A 23,677-nucleotide genomic window follows, 5' to 3' on the forward strand; every position below is an offset into this window, starting at 1 on the left:
CTCAGTGGTGATAGGGAGAGAAAGAAAACTTTTTACTATACGTATATCCTTTGGTGCTAATTGAGTTTTTTCTACATCAATTTGTTATACTTTGTATATATATCTTTATAAATACTTATCAGTGATGGGATGTTTTTATTGTTTTTTTCCAATCATAATCTTCGTGATTTTATAATCAATACTTAATTTGGATACAAAAAATTTAATTAAAAACTCAAATTCTACCTCCAACCCATTGATGGGTTAAAGTGAATTAAACTGCAAAGGAATCCACAGCATCACCACTTCCCCTAAATCAGCCGGCACGGGGCCTGGGCAAGGACCGGCATTCAGTAAGTGTTAGCCTCCTTGTTCTTTCTCTTCTTTTGAAAACTACTGTCTATTGATAACAGGAAAATGTCTATCTTCAAAATAGTTCCACTGATATGTTGAGTGATAATGACTATATAATATTTAGAAACCTGTGTAATTTAAAAACAACGCTGGTACCTACTGAGGTTGAGTGATAGGTATGTGGGGGTTCATCATATTATTCTCTCCACTTCTATGTATTTTGAGTTTTCAGCAATAAAAGGGTTTTAAGAAACAATTTGAAGGGCTATCACTAACAAAACTAAAAACAAATATTAACTCATGTTTTATAAATATTTTCAGTAGCTACACTGCAAACTGACTTCTCAATTAGAACAGATTTACAATGAAAATTCTAGTGATGACATTTTACAGCTTCTAGAAATCCCATTCCAAATCCTCAAAAGATCTTGAAACTATAATATCAATTTCCTTTCAATCAAAGTGTAAATAAATGGCTCAAACAAAACGCAGAAAAAAACCCTCAAAGCTGCAGTCAGTTTTGAGTTAACACCAAATGAGAACAAGTAAATGGAAACAGAGAAACTTACACATGCAAATCTCCTCAGCTCATAGACAGGTTTTGCCACGAGGACCCTGAACATTTGGCCGGGGCTCCTCCATGTCGCTCCGTGTTCCTCAGAGGAGGATCACAACAGCCCAATACAGATTTCTCCCCTGAACTCCAGACCCACCGATCTACCTGGCTTTGAAACCTGTCATCTTTAGACTTTTTTGTTTACCTCCTAAAATAATTTTGAAAAACTAGGTCTCCCTTTCACATTTTCTATATAGAATCAAAAAAAATTATTTATCATAAGTTTTCAGTAGTGGCAAAAAAGTAACTTCTGGCATATTTCTAAACATTGACATTTTAAAATAAAATAGCTAACATCATTCTTTAGAGAGCATTTTTTGGAAACAAAACACCATAGATTATAGATACTCACCATCATGCATTTAAAAAAAAAAAAAAAAAAGAGGAGGGAGGAAATAGCCCAAAGACAAATAAGCAAGATACAAAAAGTGTGTTGAGAATCCCTAATTGTACAACCATCACCGGAAGAACACACGGGTTCGAATCTCTTCTAACCTCAGGCCCCCAATCCAGCCAGACAAGAGAAAAGGGACAGGTATATTCTCATCTGAGGAATCATCTAACTATAAAAGAATCAAGTTATGAGAAAAAAACCTAATCCTTAGTTAATCTAACTTTTTTTTCATTTTGAAATATTTCAACTTACAAAAAGGTTGCAAAAATTATACAGTCACAGTACACACTTTACCTGGCTTCCCCAAATGTTAACATATTACAAACCATAGCAGCATGATCAAAGCCAAGAACTTAACATTGACTTTATTTGAATTTCACCAACTCTCCCACCCACATCCTTTTTCTGGTCCAGGATCCAATTCAGGATTCCACATTGCTTTTAACTGTCATGTCTCCTCCTTCTATTCCACTCTGAGACATATGCTTCATGCCCTTGACACTTGGACAGCACTGACCACTTATCATGCAAAAGGTCTATCAGTTGTCTGATGCTCAGTCATGTTTAAATCAGGCTGTGCATTTTGTAGCAGAAGTAGCACAGAACTGTTGTTCCTTTTCAACACACAGTATCAGAAGGAACGTGCTGTCAGTTCCTCATGACTAGCAATGGTAACCTTCATCACCTGGTTAAGGTGGTATCCGTCAGGTTTCTCCACTGTAAAGTCACTATTTTTCTCTTGTGGAGAGAGAATTTGAAATCTTGCAAATATCCTGTTTCTCATATTAATTTCAGCATCCATTGGTGATTCTTGCCTGCAACAGTTATTGTGGTACTTGCCAAATATTCGTTTTCTATTTTCACCATCTCTTCTCCGTGTATTAATTGAAATGCTACCGTAAGGAAGAGCTGCCCCATCTCCCTAACTTATTCAACTATTTACGTCAGTAAGGACTCATGGATATTTACCTTATTCTCTAGGTTATAATCCATTACTGCCATCATAGTTTGTTGCTCAAACTGTCCGTGATTTGGCCTCTTGAAGCTCCAATTTGGTTCCATTGTCCTATAAATACAAACTTTTCCTCCTTTATCGTTTTTTGAAAAGGTAGGGTAAGTCCTCCAGCTTTGTACTTGTTTTTCAAGGTCGTTCTTGGCTATTCTTAGCTTCACGTATTCTTTTAGATCTAAAATTTTAGAATCAGCTTATCAATTTCTACCTAAAAAGCCTATAGAGATTTTGATTGGATGGAATCCCTAGGTCAATTAAGGCAGAGCTGACATCTTAAAAGCTTCCAATCTGCCAATCCATGAATAACTCTCCATTCATTTGGGCTTTCCTTAAATTTTTTTCAGCAATATTTTATAGTTTTCAGTATACAGGTCTTAAACATATTTTGCTCAATTAATCCCCAACTATGCTACATTTTTGATGCAATATTAATTTCTAATTGTTTGTTGCTAACTTGAATACAGCAGATTTTTGCATGTTAACCTCATATTATTCTAGTAACACTCTTATTGGTTGCTTAGGATTGTATCCATAGACAACTCACCCATAGATAACTTTACTTCCTCCCTATCTGGATGCCTTTTCTTTCTTTTTCTTGCCTTACTGCCCTAAGTAGGACCTCCAGTACAATGCTGAACAATAGTAGTGAAAGTGGACACTCTTGCCTTGTTTCTGATTTTAAAGGGAAACCATTACCTGTTATCATTAAGTACAAAGTTAGCTCCAGGTTTTTCACAGTTTTTAAGTATTTGGAGATTTCCCCTGGAGTCAGCCATTATTCCAAGCAGCCCTGGGTCCTTTTAGTGAAGAGCGGTATTTTCAACATCTGAGCACTAGGTATACTTATTGCTACTAGACTGTTGCTCCTTCTATACCTTCTCAGCAAACAAAGCCAGGACACACGTGAATATATATGCATACAAACATATACATTTCTACTTACTTCTCTATCTATAGTGAAAACATGAATTCCACACCAACACTTCCTATTCCAGTCCAGCCTCACAGAGTTCACTCTGGCTACCCTGTTTCGATACCTGTATCTTCCCTTCACCAATAATGAAAAAACTGGCTCCCATTGTTCTCAATATACTTACCTGTTCAATTTCCCTGTATGTTGCGAACCTTCCAAACCCTCCAGGCTACTGCTCTACTCAGACTCCCTGCTCCACCTGTCGCTGGCCGCACTGGGCTGCCTTCCTACTCCATGGGTCTGCATAATGGCTTTTTGGCTGAAAATACTAAGTACACTCCACAAATGCATTTATTTTTGCTTTAATAGAGCCTAGGGTTTAGAATGGAGTAAACATTACAACTTAAATTAAAAGTATTAAAGAGGAAATTAAATTCTGACTTAACATTCAATTTATATTCTCCCCCCCCCCCCAAATTTATGCTTGGTTTTCATTAGGTACATTTAAGAACTTAGATAATTTATGTCTCTAGTCTCAACTTTCTCCCCAAAGCCACCCTGTGCTATTTATTGCTCCTCTCCATTTTTAACCTCAACTATACTAAGACAGGACAGCTACTATGAATTTATGCATCATACTGTATCTTATTAAAAATCAGTGTTCAGTAAACCACTCCCAATAATCCAAAGGATTAACACCAAATCTTGTATCATAAATGCAATGTGCCACTGTTTTTCCACATGAGAAAAAAGTATTTCAAGTTATTTTCACTAGTAAGTTAAAAAATTTGTAGTTATCCTAGAAACTGATCATCTGCTAAATCTGTGCCTAAAGCATAAGAATTTCCCTCTCTAGTGTTCCATACAGACCTCTAAGAATTCACCTATGGACCTGTCAGTGTCAAAACCAAAGCATTACATGGCATGTAGGCGATCACCTGGTGCCTACAGTCTGTGACTACAAGATGCAAATTCAAATAATGAGATCCCACAGAATGGTTCAGTGATAAGGCCAAAACATCCAGATTCTTTTTAAAAATTAAAAATATACAAATTAAAAAAAATTTCCTAGAGATCTCACAACTCCCATCCATGATTTTATCTGTGGACTACCACTTGAGGAACACTGAACTATTATGTAGTTACAATGCATATTGAGTCTGAAGCACATGTAAGTATAAAACATTGTAATTTCAAACTCCCCTCACTGAAGAATAGAAAAACCTTTAAAAAAAAAAAAAGGGCATTTTTATTCAGCAGCTTTCTGTATAACATAAATACAGTTTCTATGGCTTGTCTATGAAACCAAATCTAACATCCTAGACCAGTCTAGATGTCAGGCAGCTTTAAAGTTAATGGCCTAGTTAAATACTTCCTCAACACTGAAAGAACCCCCTCAGTTCAGAACTCTGCATTTCAATTTTTTAATTCCACTCTGAATATCTTTAAAATGTGAATATTCCTACTGTTAAGAAAACTGTTTAAATTTATCCTATCTTTGAAAAGGACCACACGTGGTATTTTTGGTTTTTATCAGAAAGTTGTTTCTCATTTTTTTTTTGGTCTGCCGAGTATCTGAATAAGATCCCTAAGACCTAAGAGTAGGCAAAGGTTTCAGGCACGAATTACTTATTGAAACTTTAAAGAGAAAAATGATCAGAAAAGGCAGGTCTTGAAAAAACCCAAAGTTCTCCACCATCCACAGCCAGCAGTCCTAGCCATCTCCCAATCAACGTGTTAGTATGTTAATAATCCACTTCTGAAACCTCACTTTTGAACAGGGGAGGGGAGTAGACTCAATAGTGCATTCAAAGGTGGCATCATTACATTCAAATGTCATCATCAACATACAAACGAGAGACATAAGCAAAATTACTAAAGAACTGATTTTTTTTAATTAAACATAAATTTATAAATAAAACTTTAGAAGCACCTGGTCTCTGTAGCTATCTAACTACAAACATGGTCCTACTATTCACTGGTAAAAAGAAGCCTAGAGAGAAACACTCCCATCCATTGTATACACATCAGTAAGTGAGAAATCAGTCACTTGGGCCCAGGGCAGGCACACTCCCAGACAATGGAGCATGTGTGTGTGCAGACAATTGCACTGGGAGTGCTGCAGACATGGATAAGCCACTTTGCCCTGTTCGATGGCACCATATAAACATGACTGTTGGCAGTCCCATCTAGGTTTCCACACGCTAATATGCACTGGGGTCTTGTCTCTCCTCTCTCCACTTAGAGGGACAAATAATAACTTCTTTGCACCTAAGAAGTGTGTCATCTCATTTCTCACCAAAGAGTGAGTTTTCGAGACCAACTCTGTGAACAGGGAGCGGGTTCCGAGTACACTGCCATCCCCTAATGCTGTGGCTTGAGGCCAAAGGCAGGCAAGCATGGAGCAGATGGAGTCCTGGCAAGGTCTGCACTGTCCCTGCATTAGCAGCATCTGCTCATTACTCAGAACCTTCGCCTGCTTTATCTGATGCTCCAGGAAAAGCATTTTGATTTGATTCATTTCGGTACGGTAACGTGCAACACAATTAGTGGTAAAATCAAACTGGAGGATGGCCAGTGCTGACAATCGGAAACAAGGCAGAAGAAATATGAGGCCAGTGGGTTGGAATTCAAAAAATCACAACTGTGGATCACCTTGCCAAATCTCAGCACCGCAGGTGGGTGTCCAGTGTTCCGGCAGGGCAAGGAGGCTAAAAAGGATATAGGGACGACTTACTTTCTCCCAAAGCAGTTCTCATCTCCCTCTCTGGACCTGACTCCTGTGGAGAAGACGTGCGCAGACCATCAAGGGGGTCTGGATGGCTTCAGAGCTTCCCGTTGGCACAACTAGGGGGCTGAAGTTCATTAACTCATTTTATTATCTTATTCTTTTCTGTGGGGCACAGTCACAAATTTCACACAGCAGACCCCACGAGGCAAATTTCCTTTGTGCGATGGCACTGCCTATGAAGTGCCTGTTCGCTGCTGCTAGAAAGGAGTGATACAAAAATGTGTGTTTGACTATTTCAGTATGTGTTTGCCCAAAAGTAGCTACTCATGAATATGTTGGTATAAATATCACAGAGTCAATCTGTTCAACTGAAGTGAGACCAAAGACATTGCCACCTGAGGTCTGGGGGGGAAATGATAAGTTACTGTTTATCTCAGAAAGTAACAATCCCAATCAGTCTGTAAAACAAATGCAGAGAGAAGAGCAGAAAAACACAAGAGCTCTTATAAAAGAAATAATCCTAATATAAAAAGGAGTTTGAGACAAATCAAAGATTTCAATGTCAATGATGCCACCACAGAAGTACTACAGAGCTCCCCTACAGAAGGGAAAATCCCCCAGAGCATGACCTGAGACTCAGAAGGACAAGACTGATACACGTGATGATGTAAATGTAAACGACCAGACAGACCACCTGGCCAGAAGGTACTCTCCAGAAATAGACTGAAACACTAAAAGAATTTCATATGTAAAAACTTGTAAATGCAGCACCTCAAACCACTGAGGTAAAGATGGGCTTTTTCATGAGAGATGCTGGAACAAAGGTATAATCAGATTCGTATCTTATACAATTCCAGGATGAACTCTGTACTGGCCAAGATTTAAATATAAAAAATCAGACATAACAGGAAAAGGAGAAAAAGAAAAACAAATAGCAGGTACACATGTGAAAAAAATTCAGCTTCTTTCACACTAACAGAAATGTAAATTGAACCTACATTTGCATACAATTTCTATCTATCAAAGCGACAAATATCTAACAGTTTGAAACATACTTTGGTGATGAAACTGTGAAGAAAAGGGCACACTTTCATACCTTGCTGTTAAAAGTGTAAAAAAATATAACCGTATTTACATTTACCCATTGACCCAGAAATTTTATAGGAAACTATCCTTCCTGCACTCACATGAAATGTCGTATGTTGAGGTTTTTTACTTTAACACTGTAATAGCAAAAGATCAGAAAAACCACAACTGCTTCTCAGTAAGAGTTGTGTAAATAACCCATTACGTGCACACAATGGAATACTATGCAGGTGTGAAAAAGAAGCACCTTCTCTATACCCTGACATGGACAATCTTTCAAAATATGTCATTAATGAGATGTAAGCATTTCCAGGTTGATAACAGCATTATTCACAATACCCAAAATAAGGACACAACCCAAATGCCCATCAATGGATGAAAGGATAAAAAAGATGTGGTATAAATGCACAATAAAACATTATCTGGCCATGAGAAAGAAGATTCTGCTATTTGCAACAACATCAATGGACCTTGAGCCTATTATGCTAAATGAAGTAAGTCAGAAAAAGACAAGTACTGTATGAGATTACCTACATGTGGAATCTAAAAAAAAATTAAACCTGTTTAAAAGAAAAACAGAGTGAAATGTTGGTTACCAGAGGGTAAGGAGGGGACAAGATTTACAGTGTTTAAAGGTACAAACTTATAACAAACAGTAAATAAGCCAAAGAGTTCTACTGCACAGTATAATGAATATAGACAATAATATCATACTATAATTATGAAATGTGACAAACATTGCTAAATGGCAATCATATTACAATATACAAATGTATCAAAGTAATGCACTGTACACCTAAAAACTTTCATGTTACATGTCAAATTTATTCAATTAAAAAAAAGGATATGCTGTTAAATGAAAAAAAAAGCCAAGGTGTGCAACAACATAAAGTAGCATGTTATCTCTTGTTTAAAAACAGGTGGAAGAGAATAAGAATAGAAATTCATATTTGCTTTTATTTGAGATATAGAAATACTGAATGGATAGACAAGAAACCAAAACATCTGGCTGCTTTAGAATGAAGTGGACAAAAATGAGTAGCAGCAAGACTTCGCAATGCATAACTATGTATATTGGTTTGACCTTACATCCCTTAAAATGTTTTAGTCAAACATACTAAATTACAAAATAAAACCTACTCATTTAGAGGTTAAAAAATTAAAATCACACACACATAACCACCATCTAGAAAAATAAACAAAGTCCACTGGAGAATAAATGGCAAATTGAAAAATATTTGAAATCGACATGACAAGGGTTATTTCCTTAGCGCCTTCTTTTCCATCAGAAAACAACCCAAAGAAAAATGAGGAAAGACAGGAACAAATAATTTGCAGAGAAAAAAATACAAACACCTAATAACACAATGAAAAGATGTTTACATACACACTTATAAAGAAAGGCAAATAAAAACACCAGTGAAATACCATTTCCACTTATCAGACAAGCATGAGGAAGCAGTCACTCTCACACAGTTTGGTGAGACTATAAACTGGTAAAATCTTTTTGAAGGGCAGTTTGGCAATAGTTATCAAAATGTAAAGTATCTGTAAGGCTCCAACCCAGTAATTGCTAGTAATTTACCTCATGGATACATCTGTGTAAGTCCATCATGATATTTGTTCAAGGATATTGCTAGTCGCGCTGTTTTTAGTAACAACAACAACAAAAAAACCCAAATGTGCATCACTAAGGGCCCTAATAAATTATAGTACAGCCGCATAATGCAATACTGCACAGGCTGAAAAAGTAAAGGGTTTACTTGTAAGCACTAATACAGAAAGATACCAGGATGTGCCATTAGGTCAAAAAGCAACGTGCAAAAGTGGAGAGCAGGACCCACGTGTAAAATGTGGAGGAACTAGAGGTAGGGGAACAGGGAGCAACACTTCACTTCTTTTTGGATACATTTTCTCTTGCATTTTATACTTTTGTGCTCTGAATTTTAACCATAAAAAAATTGTTTTAAAAACTAAGCATTTAAAATATACTACAGCAATTATTTGCCAAATGTTTACTGAAGAAAGGACTTTTTCTGTCATACCTACATGGTTCCCCAATATTTCTGTGCAAACGGCAGGGATGAAGGTGACAAAGACAATCCTAAACAACAACATAAAACCAGCAGCACACTTGCGCATCACCACAGGCTGTTCTGTCGAGCTCGCAAGATACGGGATGTGGGGGATGTAAATAAATCGGCTGCACCTTTCTACAAGCGTGTCTGTTGGGTATTACTACATAAGTAGTACTACAACCCCAGCACGGACTAGGAGACACGAGCACTCTTCTGGATTCATTACTGATGAATGATTCAACCTCAAAGAAATCACTTGGCCTCTCTGGACTTGTTACCCCATCTCAAGAAAAATATGTGTGTAGCAGGGAGAGGCAAATGGATGGTTCTAAAACTGTGATCCTAACTTAAAAGTACTGCAACCTTTGCGTAGTTGTTTGGAAAAAATCTTAGATAATTTGGAAAGTAGGAAACACACTCAAGCTGCTCTTATGTTATCTATCAGGATCTCAATAAACATACATGACCTATGACATACCCCAGAGACAGCTTAGCTGAATTTCTAGAGGCTGAAAGGAAAATCCATCAATGGTGTTGGCTAATGTCAAATCAAAAATATCAGTTCAGTTGTTAGAGTAATAAAATGAAAATATTTAAGATTTTAGCCCTAATTTTTACTTTTAAATGGTATACGGATATTAAATTCCTCATTAACGACTTAACTATAGTTTTGTTCCTCTGAGTCAATAGATAGTTACACTATCTCTGAAGGTGTAGTGAATGCTAACATTCTGAAATATTTTGTGGCTCAACTTGCAGGCAAGTGAGGAGACAAAGCTTCTGAAGATTCAAACTTTGCAACGTAATGAAAGTTAGGACCATGAGAGGTAGTTTAGGATACCAGGGCAATCAAAAACTATTACTCCTATTAGCTGTAAGCTCTCATTAATTAGTTGACACCAATTTTAGACTATCCTTACCTAGTTTTATAAATCCACAGTTGTTCATACACAAAGAATTCTATCAGTCCCAGAGAGACAACCATAAATTATCTTGCCTGGTATATAAGTGCCAGGAAAAGGGAAGCCCTGACTTTTATTTTTCTATTTCCATATATGTCAATAGATTATCTATGTCTCTCCTCTTTTCACTGTTCCCTTTGGATCAAGCGGAGACTAAAGGAAAAGTAAGCCAAATATATTTAATATTTTACACCAAACAAGTTATTTGCTTAAGATGGCTTGGCCAGCCTTGAGTCTGGCACTAAAACCCAGCCTGACAGTTCCAGTAGGAATTAAACACCAGTTTTAATGGGTGCTGTGTTCCAATACCTCCTAATGCAGTGAGGGTTACTGGCCAACTTCTTCACATAAAGGCAAGAATGAGTGTATATGTGAGTGAACATGTGTGTGACCACGTGTATGTATGGAGGGATCACAGGGGGGAGCCGGCCACAGCTGCTTAATTTTTGCAAAGCTTTTTTTTTCTTCTTAGTAGGGAGGAGGGTGGCGGTTACTTACCATCCTCATAAGCCGCTACCGCCAGCGAGCTGTTTATCCTCACAAAGGAGACATATGGCTGCATTCCAGGCTCGTCCTCCTCATACTCTGATTCCAGGAAGGGGGCTATGTAGTCCCAGGTGCGGGTGTCCCACACTCTCACGTCCCCTGATGTATATCTGGAAAAGAAGGACACACTTGGTTCCAAGTGGGGACTGAAGAGCAGGGCCACGGTGGAGAGAATGGGGGAGCTTTAAAATGACAGAGTGGCATGTGGTGGGTGTGGAAGCACTCCTGCAGCACTGCTTACAGGAGTCACTCCAAGGGGAGAACATGGCAAGTAGGTAACACAAAGACCATTTCATGTTCCCACGCACAATGGTGACAATTTCCAAATAGAACACTGTAATAAAAAATTGGGTAGCAAGATCTCCCTGGGTTTCCTTTAGACTATTATAACCAATCTGCCACCTTGAGTTCTCCCAGGAAAGGGATCACTAGCAGAAATTCATAGAAGCCACACTATTTACACAGACGCGCACACACGAAAGACAGAGGGAACTGCTGAGGACTAATGGTCTCACAGGCACAAGCTTTCTAATACCTCATCCATGCATCAGATTTGACTGATTAAAGTCCCTAAAGACTAATTGATTTGCTGAAACAATTAAATCTTGCCTTTAGCTGCCAGACAATGCTGCCTTCTCATGAAAAGCTCTTGCTAAAATGCATGACACTCCTCGGTTTTGCCCACTTAGAAAATAGGAGCACTCACTCTCTCCTATTACTCCTGCCACTCCGACAAATGACTCTCTCCATCAAAGCCGAGGCAGGGCCAGAACCTGCTCAGACTCCAGGCCCCCCGGATAATGGAATGGCCGGCTGATGAGGTGGTGCGCTGCCTGCCACTGAGGTATTTACACTGACTTCCTCACGTCTGCTACAGAGGGTTTGATTCAACACGTAAAGCAACTGTGGGGAGGCGTGTTAGAAAGGGGGTGAGTCTCAGGATGTACTCACGCAAACACAGGAGACATCTGTAAGGGGGTTCAGTCTTCCTGAGGCCAAGCCTAGCTCCTTCAGGGTTTCTTTGATCCCACATTATGAGTAGAGAATTGAACAAGATAACTCTGGGGTTTATTTAATTACTAAAGTCTGTGACATGATACACCTATGAAGTAATTACCGATCAACTTCTCATCTGAGGTCTCTTAATAAAAAACTGAGAATACTCTGACCCAGGAATGCTTCATGTACTAAATGAGGCAGTATTTCCCCCAAATTATTAATTGATGGCAAATATATACATTGTGCAATTCCAAGGCCACTCTGTCACACATATTCTCTAGGTTGGAACACCGGGTCCTCTCCCATAGGATGGCTCCTAGAGAGAGTGTGTGTGTGTGTGTGCGCGCGCACACACACGTGTGTGTAAAGAAGCAAAAAGGAGAGACGTTCTTTCTAAAATTGGACTGCTGGGCCTTTGACCACTGACCCTCCAGTAAACAGAAACGCTCACCCTGTGAGTGTCATTAAGCCTCAAGATGCACAAGCAAAGGCAGATACTGGTATCACCACAGCCAGAGCATGGCCGCTGGCTCCCAGGCCCTCCAGGCAGCGCTCCCTATCACCCTTAACGAGGAACCCTCCACTAGAACACCCCCCAGCCCCGGCTGCACCAAAACTACCAGGCTCACCCTGACACCTCGAAAATGACTTGGGCATTCCCTGCAGTAAGGTCACTTGCTTAGCTACAGAGACACTTCAGAGATAACATGTTTGAATATCTAAACTGTGTATGATTAGATTCTTCAGGTTAAATTCTATGTGGAAGGAAATGGCCAATCAGAAAATAAGGGTAAGAAGGATGGCGACGTCTTTCAAAAACTCAGAGAAGGTCAGTGAAAGAAGGACAGAGAGAGGGAGCTCAGGAGGTCAGAAGACTAAGGAACTTTTGAAAGAAAGTGCACAAACCAGGAAAGTACTTCCTTTCCATCAGCCTCGGCCATCCTGTTTTTATGACCTGTGTATGGGACCACACCAGCCGCTTCACATGGTTCTCTATGGTGCCCCCTCAGGGGTAGAGAGGAGAGGATTTGGGGGGCCTGAGCCCCATCACCCACAAGCTCCCTTAACACGAGTTCCAAGGAAAGGCAACCACCACCAACCCCAAACTTGAAAAACTGCTGAACCACACAACCGCAGCCTATGAGATACAATGTGTTGGTCTCTCTCGCCTGGGGGAAGGGGGGGGGCAGAGATCCCACAGAGAAGAGCACTCTATTCACACTGAAGGCTCCTGACCAGCATTTTCTGGGAGGCTGTTCCCCCCAGGCTGCAACTCCAGTCACAAAAAATTAAATACATGCTCTCTTCAAAATGCCTCAGCTCAGCACCAAACTGCCTGCTGCGAGTCTGAGTTCCTGATTTTGTCAGTGACAGCACCAGTCCCAGGTCACCGGTGCGAAACCAAGGGTCTCCTTGACGCCTCCTCTGCCCGCTGCCTGCACCACTGTACATGCGGTCACCCCACCGTTCCTGCCCTGCCACCTGGTCCAACTCCCTCATCACCTCTTAGCCAACCACGGTACCATCCCTCCTCCTGAGCCTCTCCCACCTTCAGCCAACCCTGCAGAAGCCAAGCCCTCAAGCCTACTTGACTACACAGGTCACTCTCCGTTACCCTCCACACTAGGCCACGGGTCTCACCATGACAGCAGCCTGACGTTTCTCTCGTGGCAACTGTGTTTGGGTTGGGGTGGGTCATCTGACTGTTCACCTACCCTATGGATCCGCAAGCTTCTCAGGTCAGGGGTTGGTTCCTGCTCCCCACTGTCAATCCAGTGACCAGACCAGTTGGACCAGAATAGCACTTGACACGTAGGAAGCCCGCTGTAAGTACTTAGGCCTTAACACCGCACTGCATGAAGCTGTAACTACCAGCAGGGCACTGAGAACCCTCCACAAGTTGGCCTCCACCTCTCTCCCCAGCCTCATTGCCTCCTCTTCCTTAGCATGAGCTGGCCTCCAGCCAGGCCTGCCACTCACTGGCTTCCAAGCTCTGGCTCCCATTACCCACCTTTCCAGAGTGCCCTCCCTCATGACCCAGCCGGTGGGTCTCAACCTTGGCTACAAATTAGAATTACCTAGGATGCTTTTAAAACTCCCAGTACCCAAGAGCACACCAGAGCAATGAAACCTGACTCTGGGGGTGGAACCAGACAACAGTGTTTCCAGCGTGCCACAGAGAATGAGAACCACCCACCTGGCTCAAGCCTACCAATATCTCAAGGTCTAGCCCAGGCCTTCCTCCTGCGTGAAGCCTTCTCTGACTCAACTCCTATGCCCCTGGATGTGAAGAGTGGCACTCAGTGCTTCATTCCATGTCTCCTCAACTGGACTGTGAAGACCCTACCTTGATGACAGCCTCCATTATGTGCCTTATACACAGCTGATAATAAATGGCAACTGAAAGGGGGGCGGGAGCCCAGGTAATAACCTGACCGTTTGAGCGGCACCTCCTTTTACTTCTACTGCCCACCTTCCAGTATAACAATCAGTGAAATACCCAGAATGCACACATCAAGATGCATCAGACTTCTTGCATTTACTTCCAAATGGATTAAAATCTCTCTATAAAATATAGGATAAGCTAAATTTCAGTAAACATAAAATTTCCCATAGACATCCATTTAAATCAACTCCGTTCTTCACGGCCAAAGAGCATGTTAATAGCATAAATGTTTTGCTGCAAAATGACTCAGGAGGCAAACATAAAAGACTCCTTGCCTCCTTTATGACGGGAACAGGGAAGATCCTATTTCAGCAGGTACTGCGTGATGACTAGGCAATAGGCTGTCAAATCGGACACGTGGAAGCAGCCACAGTGCTGGCGTTTAGACTCTGCATTAATGAACTTGTGCTAAAGAAACAGACATTTACATGAGGGTGAAACATTGCTTAGGGCAGAGGGACCTGGACCAAACCCTAAATGTGATCTAAAAGCGCTTAACAACATTGGCCAAGAGAAGCAAGAATAGATACAGAAGGGAGGTAGGGAAAAAGGCTGATTTTTCTCCAGGGCTCCAGATGTCTTTATCACTGCCTAATGACAATTACACTCAACCAATTAAGACCCCACTATGACAGTTGCATTGTCAGTGAGCCTTTGGACCCCAATGTTGATGGCTCTCTAATTAGTGTCTGTGCAAAGTACAACTGCAACTAATATATTAGCTGATGTAAGAACACGAAAGAAAAACTGAGGAAGAAAGAAGCCTTTTCCAAACGAGTAAGGATGTCCCAGCCCACGGCACGGACCAGTGAAGCTGTATGCTTTCCTCGTCTTTTTTACGCTTGGCAAGGCTGTGTTTACCTCCAAATAAATAGGTCAGAGACCACAGCTGATTTTTTGTTGAAAGAATGGGAAGAGAGCCTCTCTCAAGCTCGGCACGCCAGAGCAACTGCCAATTTAAAATGATTTGCCACCGAAGAGCTTTCATTAACTAGTAAGTTTCCAATAAGCAGACTACCAATTTGGATTGAGGGACCCAAAGAAAAAGGAAGAAATGTTTACAGCTAAAAACAACCTTTAACCTTTCTTCTTGTCTAAACAGCCAAAAGGGCAGGGGGGTGGCTCCACTGTGCTTCCAGGTGCCAACATTTAATTACTGAAAAGAATTTTTTTCAAGGCTCTTCATAACAACCTGGGGGGTTGTTCTGATTCAAGAATGTGGAAGTAAGGTTGAGTGACTTACCTAAGGTCACAAGAAACATCTTACCGGCACAGCTGGGATCAAACCACGTCCCTAGGCTTTTCTCCAACTGCTGCTTTAGCCAACAAGCCACTCTGCCTCCCCCAGTGACAGTGTCTTTAAACAAATACAGCTTTTAAGAACCATCCCTACTTAAGTGCAATATAAGGAATTTATTGTTTTCAGTGCTGTGAGTCAGGCTTGTGGGACACAGCCCTTGACCGTAACTCATCAATTCTACCATGATGGCTCAAGTGGACAGCAAGGAGCCAACAAAAAAAAAAGCTCAGTATGTAACAAGGAGTTTGGGACCGAGCAGATGCAAAGGTGTCTCCTACACGTGCCTCACAGGTGACGTGGGAGCACATACAGGATGGCTGGTAAAACTTCACCGTCTACAGGGCCACACTTACACAGCCGCCCCCAAACAAAGCCACAAGACTATGCTGATCAGGGGCTCAGAGCAGCCAAAAGGAGCCTTGTTATGAGGCCTCAGGCCATGGAACAACAAATGGTTTCATTTGTGTGTCAAATCCAATAAACCGGTAGTGGCTGCCTATGGCCCTGTGTTGAGAAGGGTTCTGAAGCTGTCCTCCATCCAGCACACCAGAAAAATAAATCCTATAATGGATTTTCATGCCCATCGTCGGTTTAGGAGTGAGGAGTGGCAGCACGTGTGCAAGTTATTTGCATCCCCAGTCCATACAAAACTGTGCCTGGCCAACTCCCAGTCATCCCTTCCAGACTGAACTGAGAAGTCACTCCTGAGGAGAAACCACGCCTGACTCAGAGCCCACACGAGGTGCCTCTCCCCAGTGTGTCCTGGTGCCCTGATCTTCCCTACCCTGACATCCCTGACATCTCTCACACTGTGCTGTAACCCCCTGCCTGCAACTGGATCCCTTCAGCCTGTGAGCAAGGATGTGTCTGTAGTATTCATCTGCGCTTAGTAAATGTTGAATGAATGAATCTACTGACTTAAACTTAGAAGATGGAAGTGGTTTAAGGCCTACAAAGCAATTAGGCAGACGCCCCTAAAAGTGCGGTGGCCACATTTCAAGAAACATTTATACCCTTAACATGCAGAGGTTTTAGAAACTAGTCACATGCTGCAGACTTTCTTTAGTAATACCAAAGATTACAAATCAATGAGAGCAAGAGTATTTACTGTTTTCTATGAAACATGACTGTGTTGTATTATGCAATTAACAAAATGAACTCAATCCCACAGTGCAGTCTTTCTGTGGAAATGCACTACTACAAACATCAAGTGCAGCTTAAGATGCATCAATTGAAAAATAATGAACATCTTAATGGACCTTACGAGATCCATGCGCTACACACTTAAAACTGTTTTCCATACATCTTGGTTAATCACAATCAATAGAGTCAGAGTCAATGATGATTATGCAGAGTTATTGGAGCTGTGGCCCTTCCCATTATTCCTTGGAGAACCAGAGATGGATAAATGCAGCCATGAGTTCACCAGTATTTATTAAGGATATTCTGGAGCTCCTTCATTAAGGGTATAATAAATGTAAAGCTCTCCTCTGGTCTCTTATCAATATCTTACCTCAGACTTATTTACCAGAAGAGCATGTATACCTCACAGCAGAAAATAAATAAATAAAAGTATTTTTTAAAACAGGTCGCTAACGGGTAATGCTCGCATTTCTTATGGGAAACAGTCCAATGTCATAAGCAGCAATACAAAATCTATGGAACACAAGGTTGAAAGGAAAACTGTCAAGAGAAAGAGTTTTTCAAAGAGGAGAAAGAGAGAGAGCAGATCCTTAGTGAGTATAAATAAGAGGTGATATTTATCTAATGCCATTTTTATTCCCAATCTGTGTTTACAAAGCATCTGTTATCTTAAGAGCCTCAAAATAATCATAGGTATTATCCATTTTTTTATACATTGAAACGAAGCTAGCAGAGTATTGCAAACACCCTCCTTGAGTTCTTCAGCTCCCAAAGAAAAAGTATTTTAAAATTCAGGGCAAATATACACTATTTCAGATCAAAGCCATATTCTGGCATGGTACATAGTCAACACAAAGGCATATTTTTAATTACTGGGAAAAGTGGAGGAAAAACTTGCTAAAAGCCAGATGGTGGGTCAAGTTACCTTAGAGACATGCCTATGTTTTAACTATTATTTTCCAATAGTTCTTAATTATAAACAACGATAACATTCCAATGAAAATGTCAATAGGCAAAGTGAACCACCCAGAGAGTCGGACACCAAATGTCACATATATAAACTGGAAGCTCAAAATTTTGCTTCATGTTTCCAGAAGACTGGCAACTCTCTTGACGCTGACTGTCCAGGCTGTGTGGACAGACAGAGATTTAACGATGATAAGAGCTGGAACCACAGCCAGTGGCCACATGGCTGCTACAGACACATGGACAGTTTTGCTCTGTGTCTATGAGGGCATGCTGGCCTCCGAGGGAAGGAGATGGAGGAAATGCAGGAGACAAATGGGACAACTGAATAATTTTTAGGAAAAGAAGACCGCTAACACTCTGTGACACCAAATGATACAGTCTTCCCTCCAACCGCCCTTGGCAGAGAAAAAAATATGGATATAGTCACTGTTTCTTCCAGTAAAGGCAGGAACTGTACCCTAAAAAGGCAGATCACACCAGCAGAAAATGGGGGGGGGACATTTAGGAGTGTTAAGGAAAACCCTGACACAAAGAGGGTGCTTGTTTTTTTTTTTTTAAACCAAAAGGGGTGGGAGGGAATGGTCCTCTAATGTGAACAGAAAAGTGTGTTTTTTTATGCAAACTGAAACACTTCTGACTTACGACTCTTAACAGTGAGGAGGGAGTTTATTGCAAAACACCACCATACTCCTGGGCATCTGATAAAAGCTTCTGGTGAGCTAATAGCTTAATGGTTAGCAGAGCTGGCACGAGGCCTCCTACAAGCCTCCGGCTTGGCTTTCTCCTGCAAGTTGTACCTGAGACACTCTCTTTCACTAGGTGGCAGTAAAGCAAATGTATTTCTGGCGAATCATACCTAGACCTACATCTCAGGCTTGATAATTTGACCTTTCTGAACTCATGATGTCATCTGTTTTCAACACTCTTAACTTCCAGAGTGCAAGTGTAGAGAAAGAACAGTCCAGGCATCACAAAACAGGGCGGGATGCCGTCACATCCCCGTCTTGTCTAAGTCTTTTTTCCTCAATGATAAACATAATTTGAGAGACATTTAAAAATTCTCACAGCACTCATCAACAAAAGCCAAAACCAAACAAACAAAAATCATGCTTTCTAGTCATTTATCAGCCAACTTTCTAGATAACATCTCTTCTAAATATAAAGAAGGCACACACTAAACCCCACTCCATTTCAGAAATGCTATCAAATCACTGAGAAAATGCAGACAGAGGCCAAATTCTGAGAGAAAGCGAACACTGGCTTATTGTAGAGAAACTGGTGGCTTCTGAGTGCAAATTCTTCTCAACTTAAAAAAGTGGAAAATTTTCGCTGGAAAATCAAAGTAAAGATTGTGTTTGAATCACATACTTAGTCACAGCTGAAGGAACTTGCACCTACCTGACCAAAGAAAACAGATGTTTCCATTATTTTCCGAAATGCTGCCTGTCACTGCTAAGTGGTTGAATGCCACCAGCGAGGCAAGAGGAAGGGCCAGAGTAGGAGCTTAGTAAGTCAAAGATGCAGCAAGGAGGCTCAGAGAGAGTGCAGGGTCTCAGAAGTGTGAGGAATTTTCATTCTATACCCACTTTCCCCCAAGTTTCCTGGGTGCTGGGACAGGTGTTAGGCTCTGAGGGTACAAAGATGCTAAATACGTGGTCCCCACCATTTTCAGAGGGGTACCGTCAACGAGATCAAACTCTCTTGTTATTTACAGCGCTGACGAAAAGAAGGAAGGTGCACTCTGGAAAGCGGGCTTGAGGGATGGTTCAGAAACCTCAAGGCAAAAAGTTACACTGGAAAGAAGCTGAAGATTAAGAGAGTATTTGTAAAATGTCTTCATAATCTGGAAAATATAAAAATGTATCCCCATGAATCAATTAAAGTATGTATTTTTAAAAAGACTGAAAAATAAACAGTAAACACCAAAAACCGTAACGGGAGTTATGTTAGCATGCTGGCTTTCTCTTCTCCACTTTCTAACAGTTTTGCAAAAACAACACGGTTTTACTACTGCTTTCATTTTTAGCAGAAAAGAAAGGTACATGCCACAAAAGAAACCAAAATGACACTACGCTAGATGGGCCGTCAGAGCAGCAAGTGAGGGCTGGAGAAGCAGCACCAAGGCCAGCTCTAAACGCACGTCCCAGAAGCACAGCCGGCCAGGTAGTGCAGGGCACGCATGCCAGTCCCACTCACCGGACCTCACTGAGCCTCTGCTCCTTCACACAAAGTCAGTGTTTCGGAACAGAATCTCTAACGTTCCTTCTAGGTTTAAAACTGTATGATTCTAAGTTGAAAAAACTAAGTAATCAGAGAACAGGTAAAAGAAATTAGGAATTTCTCCAGTTCCCCATGTAACATGTAGTGTACAGGTGAGGAGAAGGGAGTCTATTAAATGGTAATGCTTATTTCAGATAAAAAAAAATGTATAAGCACTACAGGGCATTTAATGAAATATTACATACCACCTCTAGCTTTAAACGATGCTTACAAATTAACTGGGAAGAAAATACATGGCTGTAAAGTTAAAAAAGTAAAACAACAACATAAAACAAAAATGTTTAGGTGAAGCCTCAAGGCCACATGGTTAGCTGCCCTACAAGCTCAGATGATCACTTCCGCAGGAGTTCTAACAAGGGGAGATGCTGGGGTGGGGACTACAATGCTATGGACACCTGTGGCAGGAGGCAAGACTTGAGTTGTACCTTAAAGAATGGGGACTGGGTTTCTTTTTAGGGTGATGAAAATGTTCTAGAATTAGATAATGGTGGACAGTTACACAATCTTGTGAATATACTAAACATTGCTGACTCACACAATTTAAAAAGGGGAATTTTGTGATATGTAAACTGCATCTCAATTTAAAACAAGACGTGGTCAGGGGGAACTAGAACAGTGTGGCGAAAAAAAAAAAACTAAAGGTACCCTGAGAAGAGTAATGAGGAGAAAAGGAGGTTGGAAACAAATTTCAAAGGGCTCCGAACATCACGAAAAGGTAAGTGGAAATTATCATCCATGAGACAGTAAGGGAAGCAGACACTCGTGGACAAGAGTGAAAGATCAAAAGCCTTGAGAATCATGTCTGTTTTCTCTGCTGGAAAAAGAAGCCTCAGGTAGGAGGCATCCAGGTCTTGTTTACTTGACAGAGACTCGAATGCCTCAGAGTTGATGAATGAAAGAGCATTCGAAGGTTACCCGGTTCTGTGTGCAAAGAGTAAGGCAGAACCAAGACCGGGTCAACTGTAATACAAGCTAGTCGAAGCCTAAGCAATGCGATTCCAAACCAGGAGCATTTACACAGAGGACTGAAAAGTAGGAAGAAGCTGGGAAAAGATTCTGCAACAGAATCTTCATCAATTACATAAACATATTTTAATAGGTTTAAATGCAAAAATGTTACATGGGTTAGCTGCAGCTATATCAAAACCAAGCCTCTGAACAGATTCTACTTGTGTAAAACATAAGAGAAAAAGGGAAGAAAGAATAAATATTGGAGCAATGCAAGAGAAGTAGAAGAGGAAGAAATGGTGAGGTGGCCACTGTCTCTTTAAGAAGCTCCTTGGAGATACATGACTGTCGAAAGCCTGGTGAATACAGCATTGATTGGGAATGAGGTAACCACAAACACCGCTGTCTCAAATGAAAAGGGATTCAAGATCTGACCCAGAAAACAAGCTTCGTAACCACCAGATAAAATTTTAATGATAAACACAAGATGCTCTACATACAAGCAAGACTGAAGTATCTGATGCTAGGCCATAAACGCAAGGTTCTCTTAGAAAGAGGGGCCGTGAGGAGCCTCTCTGACCCGCAGATCACGTTTCATCTTATCGATCCACAAAACTCTGCCATGGCTTCGCTTCGTGCTGGCATAATCTATAATGCTGAGCAGGCCTTAAGGGAACGGAGAGGCAGGAAAAGAAGGACTGGCATCTGGACTCATGGCCATTCTGCCTTTTGTGAGGTCTGTGTCCAGATAAGAAATTCGTAACTGGCTTTCAAGATTAAAGCCTCTTTTATTTCTAATTCCTTTCTGACTCTTTCAGCCCAGTCTCAACATTCTGCCCTCAAAGGTCTTCTGACACACGAGAGGACCCCTTTAAGCTAGAGTGGCTCAAGTTCCTTTGGGAGTTACCGAGGAATCTCAGAATTTGCAGGTGGAAAGGATCTTACCCTGCATGAACTCTCAGGCCCACACTTGAGCAACGAGGGGCAGAAGCCCAGAGCCACACTGATAACTGGATGGAGGGAATTCTAGATTTCTGGCCCGTTAACCTTCCTGCAGGTAAGTAACAGTTCTACAACACTCCCAAGAAGGGCATTAACCCCTAAATCATGGCCAGTAAAACAACAGCTAAAGGAAAGTGTTTCTCTTAAGGCATATCTTGTTTGAAGCAAAATACTTTTTCATAAGTATCACAAACCACAAAATATTAAAATAATCTGACTCTTTGAAATTCCAATTCAAATGGTACTCTTTAAGGGAACATTTCTTAAGGCAAGAGTTTAAAGAAAAAGACTCCCTTACGACTGAACTGTTAAGTCCAAGGCTTGTTTTTGTTTCTTCCTCCAATTAGAACCCCTCCTGGAGGGCTCACTCCAAAGCCAATCCAGACTCAGAAGTTTGAGTGTCCTGGTCTCTACTGTATGGCATTAAGTACACAACGTGAAACTCTAGCTCAGCCTCTTGTTAATCTAAAAAGAAAGTTACCTTCTTCTTATACATTAAAGAAACACATAAAAACATCTCTGCAATAAAATATGAAGGATTCACGAAAGTGGTTTTTGAAACAGAAGCCAAAGGAATTTGCAGAAGCTAAAATTAAATTTTCTCAGCCACGGAGACAAATAAAAAGCCTATTTCAGGAAAAGTTAACTGCAAATACGAACTGTGTGGTGGGGAAGGAAGATTATCTGTGGCCACAGCCCTTCCTCATAATAAAGACTTCAGAACAAGAGAGCGTGAACAGGACCTGTTTGTGCCAACACTTATTATTCTTGCTTGACTTTTTTATGTCTTCATAAAATACAAACTGCTTGCCCTAATGAAAATCTAGCATAACATGCCACAGAGTGATTTAAAAGCTGGAAAGATACATTGAGACAAATAGGTTCCAGAGTCACTCCGCCCCATCGCTTCTCACCGCTAACTTCAGAGCTCTCTGGACCGGAGGACGGAGGCGTGGAGACGTCCATCTCCAACAAGGGCTGGAAGTGGGAGGGGAGGATGAGGTCGCTGGACTCAGGCGGCGGTCCATGAAAAGTGAAAGACCTTAAGATGAAGAGTATTAAGTGAAAAATTGCTTCTGCTTACCCAGCAATGACGACGCCATCGTGAGAATGCACGTCACATAAAACCGCAGTCAGGAATGTGTTCCAGCTCACTCACGGCGCCTTTGCGATTCTGCGTAAGAAAAGGGGGTGCAGTTTATACTAGTCTCTGGATGGCTGAGAGACAAAGCATTCCACTCTCACCTACGTTCCACAGCAGTTCTTTACAGCATGGACTGTGTTCACAGTCACCAAGACATTCAAAAGGACAAAGGTGACAACGAGCATGTTAAGCTATTAGTATTTACGAGTTAGCACACACATTGAACAGAACCAGTGGGCCTGGGATGTGCAAGACATTGCCCGGTCCTCAAGGGGATTACAGGCTGGAAACCACTGCACTCCACAGGAGGCTGCTGGTGCAAGGATCTGAAGAAACGTATAAAGTATGCTAAAACATTCAGTTTAGACGAGAGAAAGTATTTAATGATATTTTACCTATTAACAGCCCTTATAGAAGCTCTCAGAATAAAATGTAAAAGTATATACAACAAGATAAAAATCAGGATGGGAAAATGAAGAAGAGAAGACATTATTTCTGATTGAGAGGTCAGAGGTTCATGGAAATGGTATTTAAAGGAAACCTTAAAACCATAACAGTTGCTCCTGAGGAGGGAGCTAGGTAGTAGGCGGAGAGAGGCAAGAGGGAGATGTATTTTCCACTATATGCCTGTTTGTGACTTTTGATTTATTGTATCATAATTGTTTTTTATTGATTCCATATATATCTCACATATATATATATTTTCAAAATAAAAATTAAGGGAATCTGGAGGGATATAAAGTATTCACACATGGGATGCTGGGAAGAGTGAGAT

The 23,677-nt window shown here is 41.0% G+C and overlaps 1 protein-coding gene across 1 annotated transcript in view; it reads right to left on the reverse strand.

The window, feature by feature from the left end:
* Positions 1-23,677, reverse strand: part of FBXW8 (F-box and WD repeat domain containing 8) — a 103,008-nt gene that overhangs the window by 47,197 nt on the left and 32,134 nt on the right. Inside the window, 3 exon segments of the mRNA XM_006188897.3 lie at positions 10,624-10,781; positions 22,843-22,889; positions 22,891-22,932. Of these exon segments, the coding sequence (XP_006188959.3) occupies positions 10,624-10,781; positions 22,843-22,889; positions 22,891-22,932 (247 nt within the window).

This window comes from Camelus ferus, chromosome 32 (assembly GCF_009834535.1).
Source record: "Camelus ferus isolate YT-003-E chromosome 32, BCGSAC_Cfer_1.0, whole genome shotgun sequence".
Taxonomy (NCBI): Eukaryota; Metazoa; Chordata; class Mammalia; order Artiodactyla; family Camelidae; genus Camelus; species Camelus ferus.